This window comes from Gouania willdenowi, chromosome 7 (genome assembly GCF_900634775.1).
Source record: "Gouania willdenowi chromosome 7, fGouWil2.1, whole genome shotgun sequence".
In the NCBI taxonomy this organism is placed as follows: domain Eukaryota; kingdom Metazoa; phylum Chordata; class Actinopteri; order Blenniiformes; family Gobiesocidae; genus Gouania; species Gouania willdenowi.
Genome location: NC_041050.1, coordinates 692,797 through 720,097, shown reverse-complemented (window position 1 = coordinate 720,097; position 27,301 = coordinate 692,797). Strand labels below are relative to the sequence as shown.

Sequence of the window (27,301 nt, the reverse complement as noted above, 5' to 3'; positions counted from 1 at the left end):
TAAATATAGATTGTATTTGTGTTCTATACAAATACAATGTATTTGTTTAAATACAAATACAAATACAAATACAATGTATTTGTATAGAACATTTCATACACAAGGCAATCAATGTGCTTTACATGACATTTAACTGTTTAAAAATCAATAAGAACATTAAAATCAGCACAAGACACAAAGAGAAAAAGGACACATAAAGTGGAACTAGTAAAAACGGAAAGATTTGACATAAAAAGTTTTCCAAAAAAATAAACGTAAGAATTTTAAATTAAACTTTACGACTATTAACATTTTGGAAATGTTTTGGATAAATATTTTTGTTTTAAAAGTGATCAAAATCAATGGTTCCTACATTCCTATAAAGCTGTAATATGTAAATATATAAAGGGGCGGAGCTAAGGCAATGCCAATGGTAAATAACTGCATTTCCCGCGCGGACAGTATTGATAAGTTCTCCTGGCAACAGGCCCCGCCCCCTGGCAACAGGCCCCGCTCCTTTCTCGCACGTGCGTGTCGTCAGATTCCTCCGCAGCAGCGGCTGAGCGCGGGTGTGTGTGCGCATGCGCAGAGGACGTACCACTATCATCCAGTGAGAGTTGATCAGAGAAACCGTTACCGTCAACACACCGGGAGAGACACACGGTACACCGGGTACACCGACCAGGACACAGCCTCAACCAGGACACCGGGGCCGCTGAGACCCGACCCGCCCCCACGGTGAGTCCCCCCTCCTCCCCCCGCGGGGTGAGCAGACAAAGCGGGGGAATGTTCGCCCTCATCCCGGTGGAGGCTGTTCCGGTACTAACCGGGCCTCCGGGCGGCTTTAGGGACACTCAGTCCCGTTACCGGTGTCGTGATGCTGTCCGCTGCTAGTTTTACGTCACACGTGAAGACGGTGAAGCTACGCACGCCCGGGGAAAGTCACCTTCACCCGGTTCTAGAGTTTAGGGTCAGACGGACCGGATTATAGAGACGTTCACCGTGTTCCGGTCTATTATAGAGCTAGGATGGAATATTATTACATTGTCTACACTTTACTCTATCATTTACATTTCAACACTTATCGATCTGTGTGAGATGGTTTTAAATGACTCTATGATTATAGCTCTATGTTGTATTGATTACAGATGTGATCTGACCCACATCAGGTGATGACATAACAGTTAGATCTACACATATATCTACACACTCAGTTTATAACAGCCACATAGATCTACACACATAGAGTCTGACTCTGACTGACTTCAAACTGTTGATTTGTTACATTTCACAAAGTCTTGAAAGTTTATTTAAATTGATGGGATTTATTTTTTAATCTAATTATTTTTTCTGACACATTTAGTTGTAGCGTGGTCAGTTTTTGATATTTTAAAACATTTATTTTGCTAAATAAATGATGCTCTAACTAGTTGATTGTGTTCTCATATCAACCTTTCCATTAAGCCTTTGACACAGTAACTATTGATTAGATTACTGTGATCAATCCTGTCTGAAATAAAGAACCAATCAGCATTAGAGAAGTCAGCTGACCCAAATTAATTAAATGAAACTATATTTAAATAAAGCCAAATATAACATTAAGAGTTATATTGAAACCTGACACTTCCTCATCAGCAGCGTTAGTGGTGTTTTTCTCTGACTACAGAGATGAAATATGACCCACATGTTGCCAGAAATATCAGCATTTAAACACAAACACATTATATTCAGAATGAGTTTTGAATTCTGACATTATTTCAACAACTATATAAACGTATCAGTCAGATCAATACATCTATCTATAGCAGATTAGATGCTAATCTAATGCTATTAGCAGATTTATGATCAATCAGTAGATATTAATATGCATTTAGCTTCAGCTGAGCTCTTAAGCTTTCACTGTTTTGAGTTAAACCTGAGTTAATCTGAGCTTTACCAACACTTTGTGTTTAGAATCAAAGAGAATCAGATTAAATGTCTGCAGTCTAAATTATTGTTGAAAGAACTCAAACTTTTTCCAAAATCTTGCAATATTTCTCAAATTATTCCATAAAATTTCCCCAAATCGAATACAGTTTGGTCAAAATATAAATAAATCAAAAGACATTTAAGCATCTGTTATTGATTAGATATTGTTGATACCTTCTATACTTTATGTCTAATTTATAACTGGAAGTGAAAACCAGGGAACATTAATGTTGAAATGGCTTGTTTTCCAATCTAAGTTCTGTGGCCCACTTAAGGTCAAACTAGTTCATATTTGAGCCCTGAACTAAAATGAGTTTTACATGGCTGATATAAAGCAATAAATAATGAAGTTATTATATACGTGAGATTATCAGAATGATGGTTGTAGAAGCTCGTCATCGTCTTTTCTCTGTTGACTTGAACTTGTGTAATCATGTCTGTGTGTCGTGAGTGTTCTATAGTTCCTAGAGCTGCTGTATTAGATTTCCTGTGGTTTGTTGTGCTAGTTTCTGGCGTGGACCTCTGAGTCAGTAGATATAAACTAGTGGCGTGCGTCTGTGTGACCTCTGTGACCTCTCTGCATGACCATCCAGTAGAGCACTCCGTTCTCTCTGTGAAGCTGGAGCTGAGCCACGTGCACGGTTCATAGACTCTAGCCTAGCGTAGCCTTAGCTGTGCATTGCTCCCTCTCAACCAATGGAAAGATAGTGTGACATCAATGCACGCCGCTCCTCATTGTCCCTAAACGGCCGCGCTGCTGTGGTCTAATAATAGGAGGCACCGCTGTGTCGTTCTGTGTTTGGGGCACCAAGGTGACCCTCTACCCTACACCATCTGAGGAATAATACTACAGTCCATCTGCACTAGCTTAATGTTCCATGTTAGCAGCATTAGCTGCTAATGTTTGTTTAACATGGGCTTGAATGATGAGGGTGTGTTAGTGGTAACGGAGTGGAGTGGACACACCATCACACACTGAGCTACTACTAACTAATAACTAATGTTCTTCATTCTCATCAAAGAGTGGTTCTGGGGTTTCCATGGATACAGTGGATGAAAAAGGAAAAGTGCTGAAAATCATCAATAGAACATGTTACAATAAAACTAGATGAACTAGAACACTAGAATTTTGACTGTAAACTATGTTAAAAAGTATAAGGCCTGGACATGATTTTTCCCAAATGTGGCCCTAATAAAATTTCTGCCCATTTTCTCAGTAATCTGTACTTTTACTCTATTTACAAAAGAATTAATTTCTGCCTAAAATAGAGGGAGTTTTTTCTTCCCACTGTCGCTAAATGCTTCTTCATGTGGATCTTTTTCTTAATACGGACTTTATATTTTGTTAAGTGCACTGAGATGACTTTGTTGTATTTGCGCTATACAAATATCTCTGTGAATCAGTCTCATACTGAGCTGAGACTTTCAACATGGCTGCTGCTTGCTCCAAGGGTGTGCGACATATGATTTGTTTGGACTGCAATGATACCTTTCATAAATTATTTCTAAAGATTGTCTTAAATGCAGCTTTGCAGAATAGCTCAATGTTGACAAGTAGTCTTGGTAACTCAGGATACGTTGAAAGCTGCATAGAATCTACAGGAGTGACTACACAAAGGGCTTTTAAAAACCACTGAAGTGGGTCTAAAATCCTTAAAAACACCCTGTAAATATTGACCAGCAGGTGTCCTCAGTGAGCAATGTTTGTAACTAAGGTTAGTAATGATGGGCAGAGGTTCCGTATCGGGGTAGCAGAGCTGAGACGGGCTTGAGGAACGGTGCGTCCCGACTCGCAGAGTGACATCACTCCATGGAGTGGCTGCACTTTTTGTTTGGTGTGTGTGTGCGTGTGTGCGTGCGTGCGTGCGTGCGTGCGTGCGTGCGTGTGTGTGTGTGTGTGTTCAATTCAGAATTAAATTTGCATTAGGAAGTGTGTTTACAAGCTAAGATCAGTTTTATTCTGATTTAAAGCTCCCATGTAAACCATCCATGAAAAAAAGCTACTTAACCTTCCACTTTTCTATAGACATATTTCATTCGGGCCCTGAATTCGTTACATTTGATGAAAATGTCCTCCTTACTTTTCTTGAACTCAGAGGATTTAATACGTGACATGGACACAAAGGAATGTTAACTGCTGCAAAGCTGCGTTGCCAGGTTGGGTTTAGAATGTGTGATGGGGTTGTTTAAAGACATTTTGGATTTTATCTGGCAACGTAGAACAGTCGGCTTAATGTGAGGTGAAATGTTGGAACATTAAAGATGTAAATGAGCAGAAAACAAACAGCAGTGAATGTAGCTCTGTAGGTCAGTTAAAGTGTTAGCGATCATTAGCATACATTACATTCAGTCACATCTACGTTAGAAAACATCATCACATGACGAGAACAAGTGACTTTTGATTATTGGAGCTGAGTGAACGTTGACCTTCCTGGAGGACCAACAGCTGAACATTTCTCTGAGCTCAGAGTCTCAGTGTCAGCTATCAACCTCTGATCTGATCTTTAACATTAGATATAGAAACATAGAGCAGACATTCTTCTGTCTTACATATACACTTATATCAGGATAGGCTGTAGGTTTTAATCTGATTGTTACTCTAATTAACTTCCATTCAATTGTTTTTTTTTTTTGCATATAATAGAAAACCTTTTATTTAAAATGTAGTGTTATATAAATTAAATTGCAAAAACGTACTAACAGTTAGGATGCTTTGATTAAAACGTTTAAAAAACAACAATATTAACATGAAAAATCAATATTACATGAAAAGTAGTATAGTGAAGTCAAAACCAGCTATGTTTGTATGTATTTATTCATATATTTATCAAGGACAATACAAACATCATTGTCTCAGATAAAGAGGAAAATAAGTAGCGTATGGCGCTAGTAGCTCAGGTTACTGTAACATAAAACACTTTAGAAGAAGAAATACAACTTACACAAAACAAAGAACATAGACATTATTAAAAAAGGAGATAAAAAAGTGACAACATTATACTTTATAATGAACTGCTGTAAACCAGTGTAATTTGTTAAAGAAAATAAGGTTAAATCAGGTTCTCAACTAATGACTCTGGGAGTGTCATTCATCTGTTTTTAATCATCTGTTGGATAAAACCAGCTAAACCTTCTTCAGTTTGCTCATGGCACAGATTCAACTCTAGAAACAGTACATCTATCTGTGTGTGTGAAGGTTCTCAGTCATCAGCATATATTCAGGTGTGACATCACAGTGTGTGAAATGATCTCAACCAAACACCCTGTTGCTTTTTCCCACTCATCTGATCAGATCTGATCAGATCTGATCTGATCTGATCAGATCAATGAATAGACCCCACAGTGTTCAGTGTGTTTTTAGGTGAAATGTGTGTGTTCAGGCCTGTGTGGATCACATCCAGTCTTTGTTGGATCTTGTTTTTATTGGTTTTTATTGGAGGTTTTTTTTTGTGCCAATGAATGAAAGCCAATAAAAGCTGAAATGTTGCCAGATCTGAAGCTAAGCTATGCTAGCCTGTGGCTCAGAACGATGAGAAAGCTGTTTAGCAATGTTCACATCCGTAAGTCTAATCTCAGTACAGGGTGTGTCATCATGTAACGCCAAAGCTCAGCAAGTTCATCATTAAACTGTGTTTAAAGGTTTATTATCCTCACTTTCTCTGTTTTTGGGATCGTTCTGTAAAATACATTTTCATTTTTCCCAAAATCCAATGTTTCCACATTTATTTTTACAATTCTGTTTTTCAGAAAATATTGGTTTTTAACTCCTTTGAGGAAACAAAATAAAAAGACAATTATAATTAAACAAAAAAGTTTGTGAAAATCAAAGTGTAATTTAAAGCTCCAGTTCAAATAGATCTAAGTTGTAGTGACATAGATTATTGTGATTATTTATAATATATCTTATAACTCTGTATGAGAGCAGAAGTAATGTCAAGCCTCAGGGATCAATTGTTTAATTAATCTGATCAGGTTTATTGATTACGTTTTGATCACCTTCAATGATCCACAAAGGTTTATTAACTAGGCTTTACATGATCAGGATTTTTTGTTTAACAAAACAATCATTGATCCGATCGTATGATTTCAGGTGGTTTTTTTAAAACACTGATTGAATTCCTTCAGTTTTATCTGATACAGATTCACAGCAAATCAAACACAGCCTGTGACTGTGAGGGAGTGGAAGAATTAACATGCAGGGCGTGGCCCTTTAACTGTCAATCAATTCCCTAGTCGCTCGACCATGTGTGGAGTGAGGGAGCAGATCCATTATAATAATAAACGTTGCAGCTGTTGAATTAAACCAGAGTCTGGTCACGTCGTTCTCAATGACTGCTGCTAGGCAACCACAGGTAGTTCTGTCCATCATCACCATGACACGGACAGAAGTGCATTGCTCCGCTACACAAAACAAGCGCACACACACACACACACACACACACACTAACAGCAGACGCACATTTATTTCTGTCATTAATAAATCTTTGTAGAATATTTAATAAACATGAATGTAGAGGAATGCTGATTATATCATATCAATCAGGTCACATGATCATTAGTGTAAAAGTAAGATTAAAAACCAACGTCTGTTCAAACACTTCCTCCTTTAAACCCGTTCTAATTCCAACACATGCTGCTTTAAACTCTGTATTTATACTGGAAATTATGACCAGGTGATAATTTACCCTTCTAATGCTAATGCTAATGCTAATCCTTGAATAACCTATTGACAGAGAGGCAACAAATCTGTCAGGGCCATTTATTTGTTGAACTTATTTCTGATTAAAAACACTGTATGCTACTTACAATTATTAACATTTAATAAAGTTTTATTTGTACAGCATCAAATACAACACAGTCATTTCATGGCATCAGATTTAAAATTTTATTTCATGCAAAAAATACACACAAACTGTTAATAAATGAATAAATAGTGTTAAAACCCTGAGGACTGAAAAACAACTCTTTATTCTCACCATAGAAATGAAAGTATGTGTTAAACGTGTCCTAACGCAGTGTGTGAACGCTAACAGTGTTTATGTTGTAAAGGAAATCCTTCCTCTGCTCAAAGCTCATTAACTAAAGTGTGTGTAGTTAATCGGAGACACCTGAACACAACCATGTGTCCATCACATGTTCAGAGCACGTTTCCTCTGCATGCTGTGATGTGTCTAATAAAGACACCACAACAACTACCAGCATTGTTTTAATGATGATGCAGAACTACAGCTGTTTCCTCCTAAAAGCTCCACACACTCACTGATGTCACTACTGTGTTCTAAAACCTTCTAAATGTTCTTATTAGTAGATCTATGTCTAACAAAACACATTATTTATTCACCATATTCATTCAATAACCTTTTATAAATAGGACTACTTTACAGTTTTACAGCCTGTGTTCCTCCATCTTGAAATCATGTGATTGATGATGTCACACGGCCCCACTGCCTGTAAACATCCATTGTTTTCTATTGGAATGAAACATTCAGCCTGATTTATAGATTATTTAGTAGATTTATAGATTATTTAGTAGATTTATAGATTATTTAGTAGATTTATAGATTATTTAGTAGATTTATAGATTATTTAGTAGATTTATAGATTATTTAGTAGATTTATAGATGTAAAACTGTAAAGTAGTCTCATTTTCAAAAGGTAATTAAATGAATATGGTGAATAAATAAAGTGTTATGTTAGACAATGATCTACTAAAGAACATTTTAAAATGTATTTAAATCCAGACGTGTATAAACAGTGAAGGATTCTTTAATAATGAGTCTTTAGATGGACTATGTTGGAAAGCAGGTAACTCCAGTTCTCTCTCACACACGCACACGCACACACACGCACGCACACACACACACACACACACACACACACACACACACACACACCAGTTTTTATCACACCGTGAGGACCAATGACAGAATAATGTCTTATGGGATCCACCCTTTCTGAAGGTCATACAGATCTGATTTTAACTTCTAAAATCATGAAAAATTTAAGGGAACACAAATCACTTGAAACATCTAACACTCACTGAAAAAGTTCAAACCTGAATTTTCGGTCCCCACGTCGTGAGTGATATTTCAGGAGGTGGACCCCACCAGGGTAGAAAAACCAACACACACACACACACACACAGCAGAATGAAAGGACTCATTGATGGTTATTCAGTAGTTGACCTGCTTTAGTTCCACAAACAGCTCATTTACATGTTTCTGTTTCTTTCTGTTAGCTCTACATGTAGAATAATCAGTGATGTTTAATTAGCTGCTAAAGCACTAACCTTCATAAAACATGTTCACTGTGAAACGTAGACGCTACACGGCAGCATGTTGACATTTACACACCCACAGTCCTTGGTTACTGTTACAATCAAACTTATATAACATGTTAGTCCTTTACAGTCAGGTCAGGTGTGTGTGCGTGTGTGTGTGTGTGTGTGTGTGTGTGTGTGTGTGTGTGTGTGTGTGTGTGTGTGTGTGTGTGTGTGTGTGTGTGTGTGTGTGTGTGTGTGTGTGTGTGTGTGTGTGTGTGTGTGTGTGTGTGTGTGTGTGTGTGTGTGTGTGTGCGTGCGTGCGTGCGTGTGGGGGGGGGGGGGGGGGTGTGTGCGTGTGCGTGTGCGTGGGGGGGGGGTGTGCGTGTGTGTATGTGTGTGTGTGCGCGTGTGTGTGTGTGTGTGTGTGTGTGTGTGTGTGTGTGTGTGTGTGTGTTGACACCATCATGTCTTTAGGTTTAAACTAAACACAGCCCAGGAGGGCGTTTGTTTTCATCCCAAATACAGAATCAACAGATAAAAGCTTTTAGTAGGGGTGTCGACCTCATTTTAGTTCAGAGGCCAAACAAATAAAGAGCAGTTTATTCAGATTATTGGCGGTAAAACAATCTTCTTGTGCTCTAGTTTATACTTCCACTTATCAATGATATATAAAGTATGTAAGGCCTGTTCCTGTCCTCCCATGTTACAGTATATGTGATTGTCTTATCATGTTTCTTGGTCAAGCTGTAACTGAAACGGAATTTCCCCTCAGGGATTAATTACGTGTAATCAATCAATAGCCAATCAATAAGTAACAGATATTAGTCACTGCTGCATCTTCACCTGAATCTTCTTTCATTTTTATTATAGTGCTATATAAACATTATAAATTACACACGTACAGTAGAAATAAAAGTTCCAAAGAGAATGTTTGCAGCATCAGAGCTCGAGAGTAATTTGAGTAAAATTGCATAATTTAGAGAAATGTAAAGTTCTTTCAACAGTTTGAGATTTAAAATGATTGCGTGGGAAAACTGTGATCCCTGCAAATATAGTGGAGTATCATTGAATATGTGTAATTAAAGGAGATGAGAATGAACTGGTCATTTACACACTGGCTCACGTTTTCTCTTTCATTTTCTTACTTTCTCCTGTGGGCCACGTTTCATCCTATAATGGGCCGGATTTGGTCCCCGAGCCCACGGAACTAACTCCCTGCAACATAATTGGCTAACGTACACAGAACATCGCACAGTTTCACCATATTTTTGAGTTAATGTCACAAGTGTTCAGAGGAGATGAACAAATATCGCTCAGAAACAGAAAATAATATTATTCACCAAGATGTAGCGTAATTAATCCCTACTCAGCACTTTTGAAATGGTTTTGGGATGTTGAGTTTGTCAGTGTTTAGTTTGGTTCTGATGGAGTTTCTCTGGTTCTTCCTTTGGTTCCTGTTCCCTGTCAGTAGGTGATTCACAGACGGAGGTACAGACCAGCTTGTAGATGATATAATAAACAGTAATAAATCATGTCCAGGGGTTTTTCCTCCCTCTGAATATATTTTTCATGGAAAGGTTTTGAACCCAGTGATGGATTCAAAGAGGACCCAGTAGAGTCGTCTGTTACTTCCCAGAAGCTCCTTTACGTTCCTCTCACTTTGAGCCATGACTGAGGTCAACGTTGATCGTCCATGGTTCAGGTTCCCTCTACAGGTGTCACATGTTACAACTGAACGTTGTTTACTTCATGTTTAGCTATTTTAACATTTACCATCCACTCAGACTTCCACAGTTTGTTTTGAACCTTGAACATCTCACTTTATCTACAACGTACTGACCTGTGAAACATAGTTTTTGGTAAAGTCTATAGCAGATCTCTGTCATGGTTGAATACTCCAGATGTAAATGTGACTTCTTTTGATCTTCTGAACATTCAGGATTTATTGTCAGTTGATTCTCAGGGTTTCCACCTTTTCTTCACGTTAATCCAATGATGTCATTCACTATGCCAGACATGGGCAACTGGTGGTCCGGGGGCCACATGTGGCCCAGTCACACAATCATTTATCATATTAGGGAAAAATCTGTATTTCTTTTGAACAACTTAAAAAAACAATATATGAACAGTTTATAGTGCAAAATAAAACTTTAAATAAAAAGTACCAAAAAATTAACCCAATAATTTCATATGTACCAATAGTTCACTGAACAAATACTTTCACTAAAATTCAACTTATTGGAAACAATTACAGCTGTCATTAGATATGCAGCAGAGCTCACGTTTTAATTGTCAATATTGCCGATGATCAGGTTAATTTAACTGTAGCAACTAAATCGTGATCATGATTAAAATGTGATTAATTGTGCAGTGTGTGTGTGTGTGTGTGTGTGTGTGTGTGTGTGTGTGTGTGTGTGTGTGTGTGTGTGTGTGTGTGTGTGTGTGTGTGTGTGTGTGTGTGTGTGTGTGTGTGTGTGTGTGTGTGTGTGTGTGTGTGCGTGTCCAACTATCGTGTGAGCAACGTGAGCAGCACAGTGTGTGCCAGCCTTACTCTACAGCCTCTGACTGACCTGTCATCATGGAAGATTTATAGCTCCTCCCCCTCCTCTTACAGCGGGAAAGGCCAAGGTTATGGAGGGAACGTTTGGTCTATATTTACAGCTGGAGCATCAGTAGAAGTCTGTCTGCTGAGTGACTGTTGAAAGATTTGTGACCTTAACTGATCAGTTGGATAAATACTGAGTGTGTGGATTGATTTCATTGGCACTGTTGGAGTTTATTCTGAAGGAGCTCAGAGAAATTAAAAGGATGAGGTTCAGGTTCACTAGGAAGTCTGGGGTCACTGAGATCTGTTCACACGTTAGCCAACATGTAGCTGTGTGGATAGCAAAAGAAACTCTCTAGTGATCAGCTGTAGAGTCAGCGTCTACAGACACGCCCACTCATGCATATGCATGGCGCTTCTAAAAACTGCCCGTTTTTAGAAGCGCCATTAAAGTGACTTTTCAGAGGCTAAAAGTCCAGAAAACAGGCGAGTTTGGGAAAATAAAGCTCAGATACTTTATTGTTATTGTTCATAGAACAAATGGAGATGAAAAATAACCTGATCCTGGACCTTTAAATTACAGGAGGTGCTGATCATATCAAGATGCATTTTGGCAGGTCCATAATACAGCTTTACAAACGTTACAAAGTTACAGAAATCATAAAAACAGTTAGATTTGTTTTCATTCTGTATTTGTGAAGCTAAACACTCTCACACTTTTACAGTCAAACTGTTTTTCATCAACAAAGATTTGTTACACATTTGTTTCTCTTCATTGGGAATTTGTTGTTTTTTTGTCTAGTGAGTATTTTATATTGTGATGGTATTTCATATCATATCGTGAGTCGACTCTTTGGTTTCACCCCTAACACATTAACACTGCCACACACACGGTGTGTTTTGGTTTGTTATCGTGGATCTTAATTTGTTCTAAGTTCAGCTGATGTAAATATATTTAAAATGAGTTTTTTTTTTCTCGTCTCAGTTTATTAATAGTGTGATTTATAAAGATGTGATTTATTGTGGTTTAATGCACCAACATGTACTTGTTGATGTTGATGATGACCTTTACTCATGGAATGTGGTTTGACTTTTATCCAAAGCAGTGATAAATTATGAGATTTACTGTAAACTAAACCAAACACAGAGAGTTTCCAGAGCTTTCTTTACATTCCTGTGAGAGTTATGTGGTTTGTTTCCCTGAACTGTCCTTGAACATATCTACACTGCACATACTCTGTAATACTGTCATATTAACCTCACAGATTCTATTGGTCAGAAGTACATAACACACACACACACTGCATGTTAGTCCTTTAACGTGTTAGGAGCTGTGATGTCTGGAAATCTCTCATAAAGGTAAAAAGTGTGCACGTGTGGTGTGAATGCAGCACGTGCTCATTGCTAGGATAGCTGTTAGCATGTGTGCTCATTGCTGTTAGCGAGCAGTAACACTAGCCGTCTGTTCATTCTGTGAAATGTTTCTCAGTCCCACTGACAGACGCGTGCATGTGAGGTCAGAACCTTCACGCCCTTATCACACATTGGTGATGTCACACACACACAGGCAGAATACAGTACTTCATAGTCCATTTTTACTTACAAAAATTATAAGACAACTTGGTAATGCGTGTGTTTGTATATATATGATATATATATATAAACAGTATGTCTTAGGGCTGGACGATATGGACCAAAAATCATATCTCGATTATTTTTTTTATTTATTTATTTATTTTTTCTCACAATGGTGATATACGACGTAAATCTTGTCGCGGCAAATTTGCGGTTGACCTCATTTGGAGACATGATTTATTGCTCTGGTTGAATGATGGAGTCCAGTCGAAGCGTTGATGATTTTATAAAAAAAGATTTATTATGAACTAAATGAAAAAGAGTACAAAGAAGAAGTGTCCCATCCCGTTCAGAAACAACGCAGGATGGTCAAAAAGCTCCGGCCAGAGGAAGAAAGCAAGACTGACTAAAGATCACACTTTACACACACATTTCTACCCAATTCAACTGTTCTACCCCCACCTTAGAGATAAGAAGGAGAAGCAGGGAGGAGGTCAAGTCACCCGGTATCTGTCCTTGATGGTGTGTGTGCGTGTATATCTGCATGTGAGTTTGAGTTTGGCCTTCACTGTGGATACAATACAATCTAACATGACTCAGCTGTTCAAAAGTGTAAAGAGTAATGCATGACAAATTGTACATATGACCACATATTTGACGATATGATGATGAATATAATAATTGCCATAACAATCTCAATATTTTTAACTAAGTAAATTCTCACCAGAAATAAAATTCTGTTAAATTTGCTGATAAAAAAATGCCACACAGACACAATTATTAACAAACAGCTGATCAATATGTTCCTATATGTTTCTAATCTAAGGGACAGCACATGTGAGTGAGTTCTAGAGTTTAGAACACAGTGATCATTGAACTGAGCAAAACAACTCCTAAAACCAGGATTTTAATACAAAATAAGATATTAAAAAAACAACTAAAAATATATATCTTTATTGGCCATATTGTAATTTTCTATATCGCCAAAATAGAAAACTCGATATATCTTGAATCTCGATTTATTGCCGTGTGTTTATCTGTCATCACAGTGAATATTGATTATTAACTCTTTGGGATTTCTGGCATATAAAAATGCCTTTAATCAATGTTTTCCCACAATGTGTGCTTCTGCACGGTGCTTTGTGTAATGCAGCATTAGCATTAGCATTAGCGCCACTAGACTTCAGGTGAGAAACATACCAGTGAACAAATCTTTACTTCAGCTCCTGTTCAATATTCCTTTCATCCATGGATTTATATTCAATAACTTTGGAGATGAAAACTCTTAAAAAAAATCTTCACATGAAGTTGTTCAGTTTATAAAAAATAATTAACCATACAATATTAACGTTTACTATTTTGTGCGTGTGTGCATGTGTGTGCGTGTGTGCATGTGTGTGTGTGTGCATGTGTGTGCATGCGCGTGTGCATGGGTGTGCGTGCGTGCGTGTGTGTGCGTGCGTGTGCATGTGTGTGTGCGTGTGTGTGTGTGTGTGTGTGTGTGTGTGTAAAAGGAACAGAAGTGAAAGCAGAGCAGAATGAACAGTTACTGCTTTAATGCTGTCAATCATTACAGTAAGATTTTATGTTCCAGTTACTTCCTGTAACTTTATCATTGTGTGTCGTAGGATCAATAAAAATCCATTGATCCAAACAGAAGCAGACGTGTTATTGGAGCTGATCATAAATAACTGATCAATAGAAACAGCAGTAAATGTGTGTCAGGTCAGTATTTAATGACGCTGCACAGAGACAGACATTAGAAACTTAATCTACAGACTGATAAAGGACTAAACACCTCAGGCACTAATATCAGAATAAAAGTGACAAGCTGGAGGCCTTTAATTAATATGAATAATAATAATAATAATGATAAAGGAAGAGCTCAGCATAAAGTATGTTCTCTATTCTTGGGTGTATAAAATATTTATAAGCTGTAACACTTAAAACCACATCCTAACTGAAATATTATAACTGATATACAGATAATAGGGATTTATAAAAGCTGATGTTTCTGATAGTATTGGTCGATATGTAGAATAAGAACATGAATATACACGGGTCAGGATATAAATTGTTAAACATAAACAAGTTCTTCTATTACCAAATTATGATTCAACACAAAGAAAACTTTTAGTCTTTAGAATTATTTAATGTTCTTGTTTGGTTTAAGTCACAAAGACTGAAGTTGTAGATATAAAGTGTTTTTTCTTCTGGACCAATTCTTTCTTCTGAGGAAGACTGACAGTTGGCAGTCGGAATATGTCAGGAGATCAAAGTAAATTTCCTGAAAAAAAATTTGTCTGAATAAATGAAACCTCTATAGTGTGTGTGTGTGCGCGTGTGTGTGTGTGTGTGTGTTCCTCAAATATATCTGTGAATCAGGCTCAGATTGAGCTGAGACTTTCAACATGGCTGCTGCTTGGTTCAAAGGTGTGCAACGTCAGATTTGTTTGGAAGGTAATAATACCGTTCATAAATTATTTCATAAAATTGTCTTAAATGCAGTTTTGCAGAACAGCTCAATCTTGACAGGTAGTCATGGTAATTCAGGATAAGTTGAAAGCTGCGTAGAATCTACAGGAATGACTGCACAAAGGGCTTTTAAAAATGACTAAAGTGCGTCTAATATCCTAAAAAACACCTTGTAAATATTAAATGTGTGTAAAATTCAGAATGAAATTTACATTAGGAGTTGAGTATTTACAAGGTCAGTTTAAAGAGGATTTAACTTTTATTCTGAATTCAAGAGGAATTAAAGCTCCCACATAAACCAGCTTCTAACCTCCCACTTTTCTATAGACATATTTCATACGTACACTGCACTAGTATTATTATAAAAAGACAAAATGAACTTATTATGTAAGGAGTCTTTCTTTCTACATATTTGTTGATTATTCAATAATTTTAATTAGTTAATGTGCAAAACAACAATGTCCTGAAAAAGTGACTTTATAAATATATAAATACACTGTTACAGATTCAGTGCAACCTTGAAAACGACGAACATTAGGATTAAAGCAGGTTTTGAGTCAGAAACCACAGCCTGTCAACATGAGTGTCTGCTGGATTAATTAATTAATTAATTAATTAATACAAATTAATTAGGTACTTATGTCAATCAACTCATAGGACGTGTGGATATGTTCACCAGGAGCGACTCACCTAAAAAAACCTACAACTCCAGTTTTATTTCCATCATAGCTCACATTTTGCTGATGATCAGGTTAATTTAACCGTGGACGTAGTGGTGGGTGATATGAGATAAATATCATATCATTTTTTCTTTGTGAAATCACATCAGGATTTTTTTCATTTAAATCATTTAGACTATTTTAAAGTTATTTACCAATAAAACACCTTCTTTAAATCATGGCCCTAAATGCAAAAAAGAAATAAATGATCATTTAAGACAAGATCATTTTTTTAAATTTTTTTTTAAATTGTATGTAAGTAATTTATCAAACTAGTTCTAAGTATAATTAACATTAAACTAAAGGTCTGACATGTTCTTATAGTCACAGTATTTTTACTTTGTTTAACTAAAGTAGTGTAGCATTAGCATTAGCATCACATGCTACATAACAAGGCAGTATATCAGTGATTTCTATTAGTTATTGAGGTAACACACTCATATTAATAAAATCATACTTTAAACAGTGTTTGAACGCCTCATTTCACACAGTTTAGACAATCATATCCTTTACAAGATAAAACGTTACTGCTTTGGTTACATTAGGCCTGGGTGATATGGACCAATATTCATATCTATATATTTTTACTCTAAATGACAATAGGTGATATAAACCATTTATTTTTTATCAATAGTTTTACAATAAAAACAATAATGGGTCAAAGTCAGTGGAGCCACAAAGACCCTTTTATTAATCACTAGCAGCACAATAACTACATTTGGACTTTTTCCTTCATTAAGGCTGAAATGTGATTAAATGATGTAGTGATGATTTTTTCAGGGCAGCTCTGAGTTGTTGAAAGTAGTTTTTAAAGTAAATCACATTCAGGACACTGTCTCTTTAAGAATGTGTAAACAGCCCCGTTAGCTGCAGCAGCAGCAGAGTTAGTTAGAGAAGAGAAACACATGCAGTGTTTCCTCAAACATCTCTCAGTGTTTAACAGACAGACAGACATCTGCACTGAGCCTCTGACAGACAGTCACTGACACAACTGACTGTGGGGGGGTGGGGGGGGGGGGGACTTCTGCTCTGTTTAAGCACTAAATTAATCTTAATTAATGTCTGTAACGCTGACACACTGACTAGTAAATGGTGTGATTTGGCAGAAAAAAACATTGGGTGTTCTGTGTTTGGACCATAGACATATGACACAGACACGGCACCGCAGCTGTTAAAATGTAAACTACAGACAGTTTTACGATCTCCGTGATTTTGGAGATCGTCGTCATATTGTCATCCTTAACGATCTAATATCGTCAGATCGCACACCCTTACGTGGAGGCCAAAATGGTGATCATGATGAATTGTGCAGCTTTACGTTTTAGTACAAAGTGATGTAATCATGTAGACTGAAGGAAACATCTAAACATGTCCTCTGTTTTTCCTCCTACTTCTGTTATTTAGTTTTATTTGCGGAAAAGCAGAACTTCTTCTTTCTCTGAGTCTTTAAATTTTGGATGAGTTTGTGCAGATGTTTTTGAAAAAACCTCCATAGCTCCTCCTCCTCAGCCTGTTTAACCTTTAACTGATCAACAGTTAGTTTTTAACACCTCCTCCACCTTGTTTCTCCTCAGGTGTTTGTTGACTCCTCCTCCTTCTCCTCTGTTCCTCCCCGTGGTCAGCAATGCCTCCAGCACTGGGCGGACCCCAGGGCTACACCCCTCCTGAGGGGGGGTGGGGCTGGGCGGTGGTGGTCGGGGCCTTCATCTCCATCGGCTTCTCCTACGCCTTCCCCAAGTCCATCACCGTCTTCTTCAAGGAGATCGAGACCATCTTTGATGCCACGCCCAGTCAGGTGTCCTGGATCTCCTCCATCATGTTGGCAGTGATGTACGCAGGAGGTGAGACATCATGACTGTAGCTCCGCCCACATACATTTCCCCAATCACACTCATAACAGGATAATAAACTCCCAGATATCGAGCCACACATGCATCATACGGTTATTATTTATTTGTGAGACGTTTGCTCCTCTTATTAAACATCAGAACACGTTTTTCATCAACACATTTTGTGTAAATGTGTGATTTATGTGTATTTGTGTCATCAATCTAAATCTAACGACTGCTAACTGCACCATCAGATTTCTCTTTCTCTCTGACTTAATGTTTTTGGGAAAATGATGCATGTGAGTGTGATTCTGTGCTGCTTGCTTTTGTTTGATGACATTATAGAAATATTGTTATTTTAGGAGGAGAATTTCCTATATTCTGTGTTTTCTGTGAGGATTGGAGGCCCTGTATCCTGTAGGGGTGGCAGATAAAATCAATGCAAGTAATCAATAATCAATGCATACATGTTAAATAATCAATACTTTAAATGATTAATTACATGAAATACTGATGAAGGAATTTTAGCGGATATTTTCAAAGCACTGTGGTTTAGTTTATTTTTAATAAATTGTATATAATCCATGATTTAGAATATCCTTTTAATTTATTTAGAGTTTTTTATTGTATTGTAAATGTTACAGCAAAGATGCTGCTAATACATTCTTTATTAATTAAGGAGGATTTTTAATTGTCATTATGTGCATGAAGATGAATATGAAATAATGTTAAGCCCTTAAAAAATAAAGAGAGTAAAAGAATAATAATAATAATAGAAAAACAGCAGTAACTGATCTAATGTATGGGTTTATCAGTCTCTAAATGACATAGTTGTTGTACTAGTGAACATTACAAACAGTTCTACCTGCTGCACGTCTCAGCTCTGGTATAAGTGACTTTTAAAATGTGACGTTAGAACTTTATGTTGATGGTTGAAAGGGTCGAGATGTGGTGAAGGTGTGTGTGGAGAGCAGTTTGATGTATGATGTCAGATGTGAGAGACATGAATAGGTTACAGAGATGGATGGAAGTGCTACAGGTACAGTAAATATATAAAGTCTGGGCTATGGGGTAGGATGGCAAGATGGAAGCTTTATCTTACTAAGATAAACATCTAAGCCCAGTGTCGCGGCAAATTTGCGGTTGACCTCATTTGGAGACATGATTTATGCTCTGGTTGAATGATGGAGTCCAGTCGAAGCGTTGATGATTTTATAAAAAAAAGGATTTATTATAAACTAAATAAAAAAGAGTTCAAAGAAGCTTCCATCCTGTAAGAATGAAAGGCAGGATGGTTAAAAGGCTCAAGTTTTAATAGCTTCAACTTTATACAGATATGAGAAGAAGTCCCAACCCTGAAGGAAGAAAAGGAGGGGGTCACATGCTCCCAACAGTGGAGATGTTGGAGGATGATGAAGATGTGTGTATTATGAGGAAGGCTGGGCGCCATTGTTATCTGTCCTTGATAGTGTGTGTGCGTGTATACTGTATCTGCATGTGAGTTTGAGTTTGGCCTTCAGTAGAGACTCTACTGTTTAATCTAACATGACTCAGCTGTTCAAAAGTGCAAAGAGTAATGGAGTCATCATGTATATATATATACAGTATATATACAGTATATTTATCCTATTTATCCTTTATTCTCTATCTATCCTTTATTTATCCCTCATCCTTTATATTAATCATTATTATTATTATTATTATTATTGTTGCTGAATTGTTCTTTGTTTTTGTTTGTTTTGTTGTTTGTTTTGTTCACCAACTACCAAGACAAATTCCTTGTACTGTCCTTAAAACTGTACATGGCCATTAAAACATTTCTGATTCTGATGTATTAAAACATGACAAATTGTACACATGAACACACATTTGACGATATGATGATGAATATAATAATTGCCATAACACCAGCTTCATTATTGGTCTGATGGAACCATGGTGGAACTTTTTGGCCATAATTCCAAAAGATATATTTGGTGCAGAAACATCACTAGAAGAACACCATACAGTACCTACAGTGGGGCAAGTCTCTGACGGAGACCGACTCCTCAAATGGAAAAATGGCAGAAATAACTTTAGGATGATCAGAGGAAGTTCACACAGAACTAACATGTTTTCCATCTTCATAACGTTCCAGATTTAATATTTTTACATTTTAATTGCTCCACATTATCAGAAATTAATCTGTCATCACAGTGAATATTGATTATTAACTTCCAGGGATTTCTGGCATTTTAAAATGCTTTTAAACCAATGTTTTTCCCACAACATGTGCTTCTGCACGGTGCTTTGTGTAATGCAGCATTAGTGTGTGTGTGTGTGTGTGTGTGTAACTTCAGCCATATGTTAAAGCTCTTTAATCTGTTCCTCCTCCTCCTGGAGAAGTGACTGAGCTGTCGTCTTAAAACGCCACTTCCACACACACACACACACACACACACACACACACACACACACACACACACACACACACACTCCAGTGTTTAAAGGTAGAAGCTAACAGGAGAAAAAGTCTTGATCACTAAAGCTTTGATCACATGATCACAGAGACACAAACATGTGATTGTCACATGATCAACATTAGTGTCAGCATTACAATGTCTGGCATTGACACAGAACACAACAAAATGTGTGTGTGTTAGTTTTGGATATTTTACCATTAGTTTAGTATATTATTTCTGTTGCTATTTTGTGTGTTTTTAAAGTCATTTCTTGTGTTTTTTTTAAGTGTATGTGAATGTTGTTGGGAGGGGCTTGTGCACAATATCATTGTACTTTGTACGACAATAAAATTATTCTTTTATTCTTCTTTTTAGAATCATTTAATGTAGTTATTTGGAGGTTGTCCTCCTTTAGTATCAGTAATGATTAGTGTGATATGTTGCATGTTTTTTAAATTGTTCATAAAAGCCGTGTTAAAACTTGTTTAAAGTGTTCCAATCTGTCACATGTAAAAACACGTTTAGAAGAATATAAATGGGTGGAGCTTAAACTGTCAATAGAAACCATAGAAAAATGATCTAGAGGTGATTATGAACAGCTGTTAAAACTGTATTTCTCTGCAGATGTTCAGAATGTTTCTGGGATGATTTAAAGAAAAGTTGAATAAAAGCTGCTGCTGACAGGAAACAGTTAAACACTTCCTGTCTGAGCTACGACGCTATAAACGTGGGCGACTGACCACAGCCTCATTAACCCTTTACACTGTCAGGATTCATATAAACATCCATTAAAAACCAACGTTTATCATTAAAATGACTCCTCTAATGAACATAATGTGATGATGTCATAGTTAGCTGTCATATTGGATCACATGACTAAACTTTAAACTAAATTTGTGAGATTTTAGTGGTTTTTGTATGATTAGTGATGAAATCAGAGAAACGTTTACACGTGTCTCCAGATGATTGAGTCTGACCTCTGACCTCTGACCTCTGCTGTGACTGTCTCTGTTTTTAATAAACATGTGGGAGGTAAAAGAAGGCGTGGCCACGGTAACAAACATTACTGTGTGATGTCATTCCATCAACAGAATCCAACCAATAGGAGATGTTCACAGACTAAAGCTAGCAGCAGCCTGTTAGCATGTCGCTAAACGCTAAAATCACCAAATGTTGAGCAATATTTAATCCACTTCAGACTTTTATCACAACTGTGATCATCTCATAATCAATATTCATATCAGGAGGAAAACAAATAGTATTTACTGTCATATTAGTGTGTATTTTAGTGGTTTATTGTGTAGTTTTGTGTATTTCTAAAGGTGTTACACAATAACTAACCTCTACTTTATCACTGAGGGAGCAGCTCCCCCTGCTGGAGGCACACTGAACTACAGATATGAATATTATATAAAACAGACAAATAGAAAGATGTGTAAAAGTCTGTATTGTATTTAATAATACCAATCTATATAAGTTTAATCATTTTACTATTGATTAGTTTTAGAGTTTAACTTCTTTTGTCATTAAATATCTCCTGTAATTGTGAGTGTGTGTGATGTGTGTGTGTGTGTGTGTGTGTGTCTGTCAGGTCCGATCAGCAGCATCCTGGTCAATAAGTTTGGAAGTCGACCAATCATGATGATCGGAGGTTGTCTGTCTGGGACGGGACTCGTCATCGCTTCGTTCTGTAACACCGTGGAACAGCTTTACTTCTTCATCGGAGTCATAGGAGGTGTGTGTGTGTGTGTGTGTGTGTGTGTGTGTGTGTGTGTGTGTGTGTGTGTGTGTGTGTGTGCGCGTGCGTGCGTGCGTGTGCGCGTGTGATGAGCAGTTTTAACATTTCATAAGTAGCAGTAATTATAGATCTGCATAGTTAGATTTTGACATGTTGTAATTCCATGGCCACATATCCATAATATAATTCTGACCAGTTACAATTGTATTGTTTATCTATAATTGTTCTTACTTTTCAATTATAATAAATTGAATTGTAGATATTAGTTATTTAATTCTGATATATCATCTTGGGATTGTAACTACCGTAGTAAGAATCTAATTTCAGATATCTACAGTATAATTCTTACTAGTAACAACTTTATTTTAGATGTCTACAATTCATTTTCTAACTAGACAGAATTGAATTATAAATATGAAAAACTGGGCTTTCTATGAGTTAAAATAACATTTCAGATGAAATGTTTAAACTGTTTGATAAGACGAGTCATTTTAACATTTGATATGTTCCACATATCAGAATACAATTGTTTATATGTGAAAAGGTAAAATACTTTTTCACTAGTTATAATATTTTTCTACATGTGTAAATGGAATAGTAGATATCTATAGTTGTTATTCTAATGTGAAAATAGAATAACTGATATCTGTAAATGAGTTTTAACTAGTTAAATGTAAATACTACTAATCTATACTGATTAAATGTTTACACACACACACACACACACACACACACACTGACACACTCTCGTTCTTCTCTTCCCGCCTCAGGCCTGGGTTTGGCGTTTAACTTGAACCCCGCCCTCACCATGATCGGTAAATACTTCTTCAAACGGCGTCCGATCGCTAACGGGATAGCGATGGCGGGTAGCCCCGTGTTCCTGTCCACGCTGGCCCCCCTCAACACGTGGCTGTACGACGCCTTCGGGTGGAGAGGGAGTTTCCTGATCTTGGGGGGGCTGCTGCTCAACTGCTGCGTAGCGGGGTCTCTGATGCGCCCCATTGGACCCAAAGCTCCGCCCCCCCCGCACCCTGACAGTGAGGGGGAGGCGAAGGCCCTGGACTCCGCACCACAGAAGAAGAGCGTGGTGCAGACCATCAACTCGTTCATCGACCTGACGCTGTTCAAACACCGGGGCTTCCTGCTCTACCTCCTGGGAAACGTGATCATGTTCTTCGGCCTGTTCGCGCCGCTCGTCTTCCTCTCTAACTACGCTAAGAGCAAAGACATCAGCAAAGAACGCGCGGCCTTCCTGCTGTCCGTGCTGGCGTTCGTGGACATGTTCGCCCGCCCCTCCATGGGGCTCCTGGCCAACACGAAGTGGGTCCGCCCTCGAGTCCAGTACTTCTTCGCCGCCGCCGTCCTCTACAACGGCGTGTGCCACGTGTTCGCGCCACTGTCCGCGGACTACACGGGCTTCGTCATCTACGCCATCTTCTTTGGGTTTGCGTTCGGATGGCTCAGCGCCGTGCTGTTTGAGACCCTCATGGACCTGGTGGGGGCGCAGAGGTTCTCCTCAGCCGTAGGACTGGTTACCATCGTAGAGTGTGGCCCCGTGCTGCTGGGACCCCCCCCTCACAGGTACACACACACGCACTAGAGCTGAGTAAAATAATCTGTTTAATCAATCTTTTATTGATTTCATTGAATTTTTCTAGAATCGATTCATAGACGCTGAAATAGATTTATTTTACTCTCACTCCTCTCGTCTCACGCTATATTCTGGTGTTAGCAACGACTACTACTGTGTGAGAGTGACTTCAGCCCACTGCAAACATGGCAGACGAAGCTCCGCCCCCACTTAAAGCTGATATCTGGAGTTTCTGAGAAATCTGTTTATGTATGATTCTTTAGAAATCTGAAAAAACTAGTGTTTTATTATGGTCTACTGCTGGTGGTCATTCATATATATTAATGAATATAAGTCCTGCCTTCGTCCTATAGACCCCTATACACATAGAAACGATCACAGTGTGCCCAGCCAATAGGCTTCCACTTCCTGTAGCGGAGTGAATGCACGTGCGTAAACGGAAACGAGGCCACGCGTCACAACAGCAAACATGTAAATATGATTTTACCTCAGAAATGTCCATCACCAAAAGAATAACGATGAGTCATAGACCTGTATCAATGTGACCTTATGTTCCGCTATGCGCTTACACAAAAGAGGCGTGGCTTCTCGTAGAGGCAGGGGGAGGTGTTTAGGGAGGGACAGCGAGATAGTCACTTTTAAATGTTCTCTCTCTTTCCATCCTCCAGATATCAGCTTTAAGTCAGAAGTTTGAAACTTTATTATTATTAATATTAGGGATGTAACGATTCACTCAACTCACGATACGATTCTCTCACGATTTATTTTACAAAATGGGACTGTAGACAAATGATACATACTGTATTATTTTCCTTTTATTTTTCATTTTTAAAAAAATCCCTTGATAAACTATTCAAAACAATGCAATTTAACTAAAAATAAATCTTGAATGAAATAAATAAAGGAATAATACAAATGAAGAAGAAGCGTATTAATTTAAACTCTGGTTCCATAGTAAACAATAAAAAACTGCAACTGAAAATGTATTTTGTGCCTAAACAAACAGTCATTGCCCTGTATTTACAGCAGATATTTGTTTGGACCAGCAGAGGGCGCTGGTAACCCAGTGGTCGGTTGGCATGTAGATATATTCTGTGCAGTGAAGAAGAGATGCTATGCTAGCAGACAGAGCTAATAGAAAAACGTGACTTTTACAGATATTCACGTAATATTACAGATATTCTTTCGCTGCTGAAGGGGTAAGGAATCATTTATGAACATGTTTAAGAATAGAAGGTGGCCAGAAAGAAAGTAGTAGCAGATTCTGCCCACCGCCTCAGCATTTGGACAAGAGAAGGATAAATATATAGCGCCACCTGCTGTTTAAAAAAAGTACTGAGATTAAATTTTCAGAAATTCGATATGAATCGTGATACCTATGAATCGATTTTTAACTTTAATCGTTACCTCCCTAATTAATATTCAAATAAATTTGAAAGATCAAAATCGAATCACGATTATTCGAAATCAAACTGATTCAGGAAATTGGTGATGATTCTAGAGCTGCACAATTAATTACATTTTAATGGTGATCATGGTGATTTCACGATTAAATAAACCTGATCGTCAGCAATATTTACATTTATAATACAGGCTCTGCATTTATTAACTTAGCCTTTGGGACACTTTAAATTCTTGGGTTAATTTTTTAAAATTATAATTACATTTTAAAGCTTAATTTTTCACTGTAATAAATATATATATATATATATATATATATATATATATATATAGTTTAGCTGGAGCTCTGATATCAATCAATATTTTACCTTAAAAAACACATTTTTTGATTAATTTAACATCCAACTATAAAAAGAAATAAAAACACTGGACAGATCATACATTTGTACATTAATGAGAAGAGATAACATAAATTCATATTAATATGTTTTTAATCTGGTTATTTATTGTTTGTGCTGTAATATTTTAACTTATATAATCTTACGAAATACCTATTCTCTATATTTCTTATTTTTAATGTGCATGTTATTTGTATAATGTATATTACAAGTTTTGTCAAAGATAAATAATAAGAAATAAGAAAAAGTAACATCTGCCTTTTTATTAATCATACATTTGTATTATAAATTCAAACCTTTACTGTTCTTTGATGATGATGCAACTTTATGAAATTATCCACATAAAGCAGATGATATTAACATTATTTAAATTAAATAACTAAATGTTTAGATTTAAAGTCTAACTTTTATGAATAAAAATCAAAAATACATTTTGTTTGTAAAATATAACGTCCATAAAAACCAATATTTCTGTTCTTTAAAGACTCCCATTGATGGACCATCTGTCAGGTTTCTCCTTCTTTCCTTTGACTCATTAAAAACCAACATCTTTACTTTAATGTTTGACTATAATCAATATTTAGAGGAAAAAGTTTGACTGAAGCGACTCACCTCACGTCCTAAAGCCTGTGATGGAGGAACACACACACACACACACACACACACACATCATGTTGTTAACGTGTGTGTGTTACAGGAAGTTTCTATAACTACTACCATCACTACGACTACACGTACATCAGCTGTGGGATCATCCTCATCATCGCCAGCGTCTTCCTCTTCGTGGGGATGGGCATCAACTACCACCTGCTGGCCAATGAAAAGAAGGAGGAGGAGTGTCGGCAGAAGGGGGAGGAGTCAAAGGAGGAGCGTGCCGCCATGCTGACTCCTGCTGGAGGAGAGAACAACACGGCCCCGCCCACCACCGTCTCCATGGCGGAGGTGGCTCGGATGGACGAGGACACGGTTTAGACACGTGTGTGTGTGTAAACGGACTTGTGTCGAACACACACTCACACAGAGAGATTAAAACATCACAAAGCCATACACACATTAGTGCTGAGTCAGCGTCTCACTGCAGCCCCGCCTCCTCTTTGTGTCTGACGTGCCTTCAAATGGTCAGAACCACAGAAGAAGACTTTGGTTTTGGATGAAAAACGTGTCAGGAATGTAAAGTTAATACTTGTTAAAAATGAGGGAAACGAAAGTCGTTTTGGTCTGAAATCAAATGACAGTAACGACAAAATAAAAACGTAAAACCTGGAGGAATTGATTAAAACACAAGACTAATAACTACGATCAAAGCAATCAATAAATATTTGCACCACAAACACAACTGTAACACAGTTTTTACAAAGACTTCACTCCTCCAGGAATTTGTTCACAAAATCATTGCAATCAATACGATCAATAGGTTCAATATCTCCAAATGAAGGAAAGAATGCATTTTGTTTTTAATGTCGTTCATCAAATGCTGAGTCACAATGAACAAACTCAACTAAAGGGACGCTGAGGGTCTTTTTCTGCAATAATTGTTCGTAATATTAAGACTTAAAGACACAAAAAGCAGCTAAAACGACTGTAACACAATTTAACACATTTAAAGAGTGTGTGTCGTTCCTCAGGTTCCCGTCAAGGTCCAGACGTTTCCTCCAATCAGAACGCACACACACAGCTGATTGTGTTTGTGTGTAGTTTAATGTACGTGTGTTAGTAACACAATAATCGCACAAAGGTGATGAAGCTCTAGTTTGGACACGTTTCCTTCAGATAAACTTTTGTTTCAACGTTTCACGTGTTCATCATTTCACCAGCAACAACAAACTGAACTGTTTGTTTAGTATTTTACTGATTTTAGAATATTTCAGCTCAAACCTTCACAGTAAAGTCCACAATCTGTTCTTTTCTCTGTCAAACAGAAGCAACTTAAGGTTTAATAACCTTCAGTTTGTTTAATAACGTTTCAAATGCTTTTTGAAGCTCAAATGAACAAAGTTTCTGGAAGATTTAGTTTTTTAGTTGTGGTGGATGTTTTTATGTCTGTATGTGTTCAGTTTTTATGATGGAGCGACTGAATAAACAGTTTTTAAAACAAAACCCTACAAACAAGTGCCTTTATTTCCTCCAATTATGGTATAAAAATAACCATTAATGAACATAAATGTCTTCATTCATTGAAAATCTACAGTGAATATATGACATAAAACTTATTGTCTAAAAAAAGAAAAACATCCCTTTAATTAACAAAATCATATGTTTTCTAATTATTTATACTCCACTTCCTGTTGCCACGTTAGCTCCTGTTATTTCTGCTGAATTCATAGTTTTGATGATCATGGCAGGATTTATTCAATAATTTACTTATTTATTTACACGTTAA

At 37.2% G+C, this 27,301-nt stretch overlaps 1 protein-coding gene across 2 annotated transcripts; it reads left to right on the top strand.

Moving 5' to 3' along the window:
- Positions 1–511: 511 nt before the first annotated feature.
- On the top strand, positions 512–27,018 carry LOC114467417 (monocarboxylate transporter 1-like). 2 transcript variants are annotated; one of them, XM_028453696.1, is made up of 5 exons: positions 512–717; positions 17,098–17,364; positions 21,385–21,528; positions 22,302–23,112; positions 25,619–27,018. In XM_028453696.1, the coding sequence occupies exons 2-5, from the start codon at positions 17,148–17,150 to the stop codon at positions 25,629–25,631; spliced, it is 1,185 nt and encodes a 394-aa protein (XP_028309497.1). In that variant the 5' UTR covers positions 512–717; positions 17,098–17,147; the 3' UTR covers positions 25,632–27,018. The 2 variants fall into 2 exon arrangements, with proteins under 2 accessions (XP_028309497.1, XP_028309498.1); XM_028453697.1 differs by having other exon boundaries at positions 514–717; positions 22,302–23,105; positions 25,613–27,018.
- Positions 27,019–27,301: the final 283 nt, after the last annotated feature.

Bases quoted from the DNA above. Each gene is read 5' to 3' on its own strand.
- LOC114467417 (XM_028453697.1), top strand. From the start codon at position 17,148: ATGCCTCCAGCACTGGGCGGACCCCAGGGCTACACCCCTCCTGAGGGG. The intron at 21,529-22,301 runs GTGTGTGTGTGT...TTCCCGCCTCAG, and splicing joins CTTCATCGGAGTCATAGGAG to GCCTGGGTTTGGCGTTTAAC. The intron at 23,106-25,612 runs CTCACAGGTACA...AACGTGTGTGTG, and splicing joins CGTGCTGCTGGGACCCCCCC to TTACAGGAAGTTTCTATAAC.